General features: G+C 41.1%; 1 protein-coding gene across 1 annotated transcript; it reads right to left on the reverse strand.

Moving 5' to 3' along the window:
• Nucleotides 1-5,148: 5,148 nt before the first annotated feature.
• LOC132564489 (uncharacterized) lies at nucleotides 5,149-5,955 on the reverse strand. The gene has a single exon (XM_060229142.1). It carries the CDS (start codon nucleotides 5,953-5,955, stop codon nucleotides 5,149-5,151), a length of 807 nt encoding a protein of 268 aa, XP_060085125.1.
• Between the last annotated feature and the right edge of the window lie 2,565 nt (nucleotides 5,956-8,520).

Here is an 8,520-nt window from a genome sequence, read left to right on the forward strand (position 1 = left end):
AGATAACTATCGCGTTTTAACGAGATATTTAACGCGTTTTAACGAGATAACTAACGCGTTATAACCAGATAATCAACGCTTTTTATCGAGAAAAAAAGTTGGGTTTTTTTTCGCTTTTCAAAGTGACACTAATAGGCCTTCGTACATAACTGAACTGACATTTCACACAATTCCTAACTTTCATAATCCACAGCAAGATATCTATGTCAATTCAAAAGGCCCGGAGAAGAAATTATTGAGGAAATCTCACTTACTTGGCCTTTGACCTTGAGTGACCTAATGGCAGTGAACTGCACATCGACTGAAGATGATGTCAGTATACTGCATGTTTTGTATATACATGTATATCAGACTTTCATTTTTGGGCTACTAGAAGATCCAGCAACTTTTACTTACAAAATTGAACCCAAAAATAGCTTCAAATCAAATGAAGATTATTTGCTACAGTAATTCTTGAGAAGAATTTGAAAATGTGGAGTGGCTAACAACAGACGACAGAAAAAAAAGAAGAAGGCAATTTCTTACATAGCTGTCCATGTAAGATGTAGTTTTTTTCAATGATGTAAGGTCATGTAAGATGAATGGATCCTGCATGGGTATGACATCACAATGACGTCATGATATGGGAAGTTGAAGTCATTTTACACCATTTTGCTGAATCTGAATTTTCAGTTCAAGATGCTAATTTACAACTATTGCTGTGTTCGTTCAAATATGTGTTCATACTTTTAGTATAAACCAAAACCTGCTTATTCCAGTAGTATAGATAATTTTAAAATTGGTTCATCAAAGAAGTTGATGTTTAGCCAAAAGATTGCTGCTACCCATCTCGATAAAATAAATAGGTATGCTATGTAAGAAAATAACACCATGATATGTTTAAATTATGTAGGATAGAAATATCCCACCCTCAGGTATATAATTTGTGTTTAAAAACCTCCACAATCCTCGTTTTTTTTTTTTTTTTTTTGCCCCAAATTCCATGCCCTCTGATGTGATATTTCTATCCTAGACATATACATATGATATGTTATATATATAGTCTAACTAGCTTGAGCCTTCAGTTTAGGTGAACTTGAAATGCATACATCATAAATATTTACATATCTATATATATATATATGTGTGTGTGTGTATTAAGCAGTAACAAAAACTGGCCACCATACCCCTTTTTCTAGTTTAATCCAAATGTATTGTGACAAAGTGCACCATCTATAAAAACACAAACAGTATCATGTTTTAGGTAAAGTTTCCAATTATAATTGCTGTGCAAGTTTTCACTTTTGTTGGCAAAAAATGAAAAAAAGTGGGTTTAAAAAATCATAAAAACATTTCTCTGTATACCACAGATATTACATATATGACATATTTGTGAAATCTCATTACATAAGATACATATATATAGACCAAATCTGATTGGTATCTCTCCATTGGTACAGGAGAAGAAAGATTTTTAATGTTTCACCTCAATTTCCCCTATTGCCACCCCCCCACCCCACCCCCATCCCCTAGGGGGCCACACCCATCATTTATACAAAACTGAATCCATCTTTGCCCAAGGATTCTCCAGACCAAATTTAGTAAAATCTACTGGGCCGCTGAGGACTAATAGCGTTTTAAAAGAAAAGTTGACTTTGGTTCAATCCCAGGAAGAAGCATACACATGAAAGTATCTCTGCTACAATTATACTATTTTTATTCAGTCTACATGAAAACTGTTGCATACTGGCCATCAATAGCATATGTAACTTATGGAAACAGTTGTATTGAAGGATATAAAACTTAACTGGTCTATCATTAATTTTCACATCATTAACTACAATTTTACTGACCTAACTGGAGCTACATTTGTAGTAATGAACTTGCATACAAGATAACATATACATAATTTATTCAAATTTACATCAATGAAGTTAATTCAACTTATTATACATTAATTGCTCTTGTTTGTCAGGGTATTGTTAGTGTGCAGGTGTCTAATTCTTATCTTGTGAGGAAACTTGAATGCCAATGGAGATCTAGAGAAAATCTGTGGTGTGGCAAGCGACCCATACCGTCCGGCCAGTGAATCGGAATTCAGTGTCTTTGTGAAGGCAGGTGCGCTATCCACTGCACCCCCCTGTATACTTTGTTGAAAGTATGATTATATATATATGACAGCAAGATACCAGTTTTCATCTGCTTCCTTTTTGAGGTTGTTCCTTCCTGTTCTCCTCTTCTCTTTCTCCCCATACTCAAGGCCTAGTGAGTGTCGGCACTGTAATTTAACCAGAAAAAAACTTTGTGTAACAGACAATCAGTGCACATACATGTAAACAAAAAGAATAGGCCCAGTTCATATTTGTTTACCATAAACATATACTTGCAAACTTTTTCGATTTCTAACTCGACCCCTGATCGTATTTGTCAAAAATGCATCAATCACCTAGTGTAAAAGTAGAGGTTATAGGTGGTCTTACAAGCTCAGTCTATGGAGAACTTCTCTTATAGTCTTATTGGTAGGATGTTCACCATGAGAGCGAAAAGTCGCTAGTTTGAGCCCAAGCACGGGCAGACATTTTTCATTACTCCCTCCAGTACACATTTTTACATAGGTCCATATCTTTTATTTGTTAATATTCGGAGCTCTGCCCCCAACCCCCGGTCTTATTTTTGTTTCCCAGAATTACTGTAGAGTCCTTAATAGCATACTTACTTGAACTGAAACTTATCTTAAATTTAGCAGAAAAATGTAAATTAACTGCCTTCCGAGGACCTACGTAACAAATTCTACCCCTCCCTCCTACTACACATAAAACAGAGAAAAACACGCAATGCAAGGCTAAAAATTCTAAATGTTCCTCTTCAGTCCAGGAATACATGTATACTTGTAAAGATACGGCGGAATTGTTGAAGCAACTAACGTTACGCATCACTGACAATATTTACAACCATACAACTTAAATCCTTATCGACAATAAAGGTTGATACTTTTAGCAGTGTTTTTACCGAAAAAACAAACAACAGATATTCTTTGCTGTTTTCGGAGAAATCAGTATGACAATCTAACCCATGAAATGTGCAATAACATATGCACTGATGAAAACTTCGGTACTGTTTCATACAAATGTACCCAACAGCTTTTCGTTGATCCGTCATGTTTGAACAAATGGCTGATACTACTATTACGGTTTCGCCCGAAATTCAGTTTGCCCAGGGGAAGTTGTTTCGTTTCTATTGAACATTAGACCTATGACAAAAAGTAACGTTAAGGCAAAACAGGACTAAAAAAACCATCATAGAATTTGAGTTGGGGGACAGGAATCACTTGGTGCAAAATGACTCAGGGCGAACCAGATTATGGCGAAAGGTCCTGCTTGTTTTTCAAACACCTGTAACAGTAACATTAGGACTACCTCGCTAAGCGTGTGTTATGAACTAAGTTAGAAATGAAAGCTACTGTTCAGCGACAAATCTCTTTATTCATACTGACGAATTAAGTGAAACTGTAAACAAACAATGAATTACATCAGCTCGAGTATGACTGACACAAAATGCGTTATTTTGCAAACTGAAATGTACAAAACACATAAAACATGATTTACTCAGTAAATAGGCATAACGCTTAACCGATTATATTACAAAACTTACAGTGTATGGGGCCACAAACCACATTGAACGGAATGTATGCATTCGATGCATGGAAATGTGCTTCATAGCACAACATACTAGCAACATTTTTATATAACTGAAGAGCAAACTAAGGGTAGTAACTCTAATCGACACTCGTTATATTAAGGCTGCGCGATCCGTGACAGCACACTCCCCGTCTGATATTCTAAATATCACAATATAAAAAGGAATTACAGTGTTATTATTATCTAAAATGTTCAGCTGTAACACTAATGAAAACAAGTTGAGGAAAAAAGTTAGTTCGCATCTACGAGTTTCACGAGATCGACCACTGGACGGATAAAATATGAAAGTTCTCCGTTTTTGCTGATTCTTACTCCCACTTTCCTGACCATGTCATCATCACTTAGGAAGACGCGTGAGATTACACCTAATGGCCACTCATTTCTACACAGACCTTTGTCTTGCAACAAGACGACGTCGCCTTCCTTGATGTTCGGTTGTTCATTGTACCATTTACGACGCTGTTGAATGGTGGGTAGAAACTCTTGTTTCCAAAGTCTCCAGAACTGATCTGCCAAGACTTGAACATGTTTCGACTGAGATTTGTACACTTCCTTTACGTCCAGGTTGATAAAAGGTTCAATATAGTCTCCGGACTTCTGAGTTAAGAGGATGCTCGGTGTTAAAATAAATGGGGACTCGGGGCCCGAAGAAACAGGTGTAATGGGCCTGCCTTTGACAATTGCCATGACCTCGCACATAAAGGTAGACAGCACCTCGTGCGTGAGAGCTTTTCCTCTCTGCTCCAGAAGTAGGGAGTCTAACACTCTCCTCACAACACCGATCATCCGTTCCCAGCTACCGCCCATGTGAGATGCACAAGGCGGATTGAATTTCCACACCGTTCCCGACGCGTAAAGATGATCCCTCATGGTAATGTCCTCCACATTGATAGCGTCAATACGAAGGTCATCTGAAGCGCCCACAAAGTTAGTGCCACGGTCGGATCAATATTCCTTAACTTTACCACGGAGTGACTGGAAACTCCTAAGAGCATTAATAAAGGAAGAGGAACTTATCTCTTCGATAATCTCAATATGGACAGCGCGGCAAGTCAAACACGTGAACATGACTGCCCATCACTTGGAGTTTGATGACCCTCCTCTTGTCCTTCTGGTCACAATCTGCCAAGGCCCAAAGACATCTACTCCAACAAAGGTGAAAGGTGGGACAGGTGTCAGCCGAACATCTGGTAAGTCGGCCATTTTCTGTTGACACATCCTGCCCCGAAGTCTCTTACACTTCACACACTGGCTAAGTAGCTGGTATATCAGGCGTTTTCCTCCAATGATCCAGTAACCAGCCTGTCTTACTGAACCGTCTGTAAAATGGCGCCCTTGGTGACCGACCTTTTCATGACAATCCAAAATGACGAGCTTTGCCAAGTAGGACTTACCAGGTATCAATAGTGGGTTCTTCTGAGATGAAGATATCTGCGCCTTACGCACCTGACCCCCGATATGTAGCAAGCCATCACTGTCCAAATATGGACAGACTCAAGACGTTACTATTCCTAGACAAGGCTTTCCCTGCCTTCAAGCACTCTATCTCTGTACGATAGAATTCAAATTGAACCTCTCTGATGATAAGTTCTGTAGCGTGCTTTCCAGAGTTGACATTCAGGAATGACGAACATCGATGCCAACCTCGACAGTTTGCGTCAGGAGAGCGAAAGCTGTCAGCGATGTGGATGATCCATGCGACAGCCCGAACTAGACTGCTGAGTCTAGAAAATTTCTCAAATGTCTTTGTCCCTAACTTAGACCGACAGACTTCTGTCTTTGCTACTTTGACATAAGTGTCAATATTGTTCTGTGGACATATCTCTGCGTCTTCATCTGGGTTGACTAACTTGAATTCCATGCTAACAGGTTGATTTTTGTCCATCAAGACAGACGGCCCTGATAACCACATACTGTCTTGTAAGTGTACTGCGTTAAGACACCTGGTGCCTTGATCTGCAGGGTTGAGGTTGGTGGGTATATATGTCCACTGATTGGGCTGTGTAAATGCAAGGACTTTGTCGACGCGGTTCGCGAGGTAGATATAGAACCGGCGCACACGGTTATGTAGATAGCCCAGTACAACCATGCTGTCTGTATAAAAGATCATGTCCTCTGATGGAATACCAAGTTCTTCCTCTATTGTCTGACCTAACTGCACCGCTAACACTGCCGCACAGAGTTCTAATCTCGGCACGGTATGACCATGCTTAGGCGCGACTTTTGCCTTGCCAATGACAAATCCAACATGAGAATGGTTCTCCTTGCACACCTTCATGTATCCTACAGCAGATATTGCTTCTTGGGAAGCGTCACTAAATATGTGGATTTGACCTTTAACTTCAGAAGACGTGACGTTGACATACTGACGCAGGACTTTAACTTGGTTGAGGCGGCAGAGTGAATCTCTCTATGATTCCCATTCCTCACGACGATCTTCAGGCAAAGGGTCGTCCCAATCAAAGGTAGAGGCAACATAGTCCCTAAGAATCAATTTTCCCTTCAGAATGACTGGTGCAGCAAAACCTAGGGGGTCATAGAGACTGTTGACTGTAGCCAGTATTCCCCGCCGTGAATACGGCCTGGGTTCCGCCATAGATTTAAAGGTGAAATAGTCGCCTGATATGTCCCAACAGAGACCAAGGCTCCTGTGGACAGGAGGTGTGTCAACATCGAGATTAAGGTCTTTGATACTGTTGGAGAGGTCGCTGCTCTCAAAGGCTTTTAACACCGCTGTACTGTTAGACGCAATCTTATGAAGCCGTATTTTTCCCTCGTCTGAGAGTGCCTGTTGAGTTCTACTCACAAGGCTGATGACTTCTTCTGCTGACTGCAGAGACACACGCCCGTCGTCGACGTAGAAGTTGTCATCGATGAAGTCCTTCGTGTCGTGACCATAGGTGTCGGCGGCACACTCTGCTGTTTTGCGGAGTCCGTAGGTCGCAACAGCCAGCGAAGGGCTGTTCCCAAAAATATGCACCTTCATTCTATACTCAATCAGATCCTCAGAGGTATTATTGTTCTTGTACCAGAGGAACCTCAAAAAGTTTCTGTGTTCTAGGTGTACATAAAACTGATAAAACATTTGTTGTATATCTGCTGTCAAGGCAACTGCTCCCTTCCGAAACCTCAACAAGACACCAATGAGACTGTTGTTCAAGTCCGGCCCTGATAGAAGTACATCGTTGAGTGACACACCGCCACACTTTGCAGAGGAGTCAAATACTGCACGTATTTGGTCCTTCTTTTGAGGGTGGTAGACCCCAAAGACTGGCAAATACCAGCTCTCATCGGTAGTTTGCAAGGGTGGAGCTATCTCGGCATGGCCGTTCTTGAAAAGTTTGTCCATAAATTCAAGAAAATGTTGTCGTTTGACGTGGTCCTTCCTCAGGGACGCGTCCAAGATATGAGCACATTTCAATGCTTGTGATTTGTTGTTTGGTAGTCTCTATCGAGACTTACGAAACGGCAAAGGAGCTGTCCAATGACTGTTTTCATCCTTGCGGAACTCGCAATTCATAATTTCCAAGAATTCTTTGTCCTCGATTGACAGACCGATTCTGTCATCGCGTGAAGTTCTTTCAAACACATCTCCCCCGAGATCGGGCTGATCTTTCAGTGTGAGAGCATTATCACATGCTTGGAATGCCGTAGGAAGACCGTTGGCCAAAATGTTAGTCTTGAAGACATTCAGTGTGTCCGTAGATGATGGAACATGCTTTCCATCAAGGCATACCTCTCCAATAACGGTCCAACCAAGACCAAGTCTTTAGGCGAATGGTGTTCCTTGGGGCCCTGTGCGCTGTTCTAATATATGATGGGCCTCAGGTACATCTCTACTGACAAGTAGGAGAATAGGTGCTTTATCATTCAAAGGCGGTATCTGTATGTCACTAAGATGATCGTAGTAATTCGAAATCTCGGGAGTAGGTATCTCTTCTCTCGAGTTCGGGATAAACGCACATTCTGTGACCGTTGGAAGAACAACACTGAAACAACCATCAAGTGATGTAACGATGAGGTCAGTAGCTTTTCTCCCCTGCATGTCAAGAGATCCTGCACAAGAGATGAGCTCATACGCACATGAGTCCAAATTCTGTATGTTCAATAATTGAAACAGATCGGGGTGCCCCAAAGTTTTATTGTTCTGGTCGTCCAAAATTATGTAGACTTGATGTGTGTCATCTGGTTTGTCAGCAGAGTGCACATTGACCAGGATTGTCTTGGCACAAGATCGTCCAGTAAACCCTTGACCACATAGCCTTGTACATCATGTGGACACATTGGACTCCTCTGAATACTCAGTTTTTGTCTTGTCATTCAGTTCTTGTTTGTATGAAGAGCACCAGCATGCTTGTCACTACCACAAACATTACACTGTAGCTTTACATCACAATCCCTTTAGCTATGGGTAGAGGATTCGCAGCACCTGAAGCACAGGTTACTATCACGTAAAAACTGCTTCCTCTGTGTTATTGTCTTTTTCCTGAACCCTCGACAGTCATTCAGAGAGTGCTTACTCTGGTGTAACGGGCAAAGAGGAAATGGAGGTGTATCTGCTGACGTGCTATCTACTTGTGTCTTTCTGACGCTCACTGAAGAGTGTTGTTTCGATCCAGCTGACTTATAGCTAGGACGTTTGGTGTAGGAGGTAGTATTTACTGTAGAGCTTTCTTGCCTGTTTGTATTGCCATTGGGAGTGCACGAAAGTCCTGGGTCATTCATCATTGTACTTTGTTCTCTTACAAATTCACAAAACTCAGTGAATGGAGGAAATGAGACGACATGACGCTTCTTGTACTTAGAAGCGCGGTTGGTCCATTTGGTCTGAAGTCCATATGGT

This window comes from Ylistrum balloti, unplaced genomic scaffold, assembly GCF_031769215.1.
Source record: "Ylistrum balloti isolate Yb309-2 unplaced genomic scaffold, AGI_CSIRO_Ybal_v1 Utg372316, whole genome shotgun sequence".
NCBI lineage: Eukaryota > Metazoa > Mollusca > Bivalvia > Pectinida > Pectinidae > Ylistrum > Ylistrum balloti.

Excerpts from the sequence above, each read along its gene's own strand:
- LOC132564489 (XM_060229142.1), bottom strand. The coding sequence starts at position 5,955 with ATGAAGGTGTGCAAGGAGAACCATTCTCATGTTGGATTTGTCATTGGC.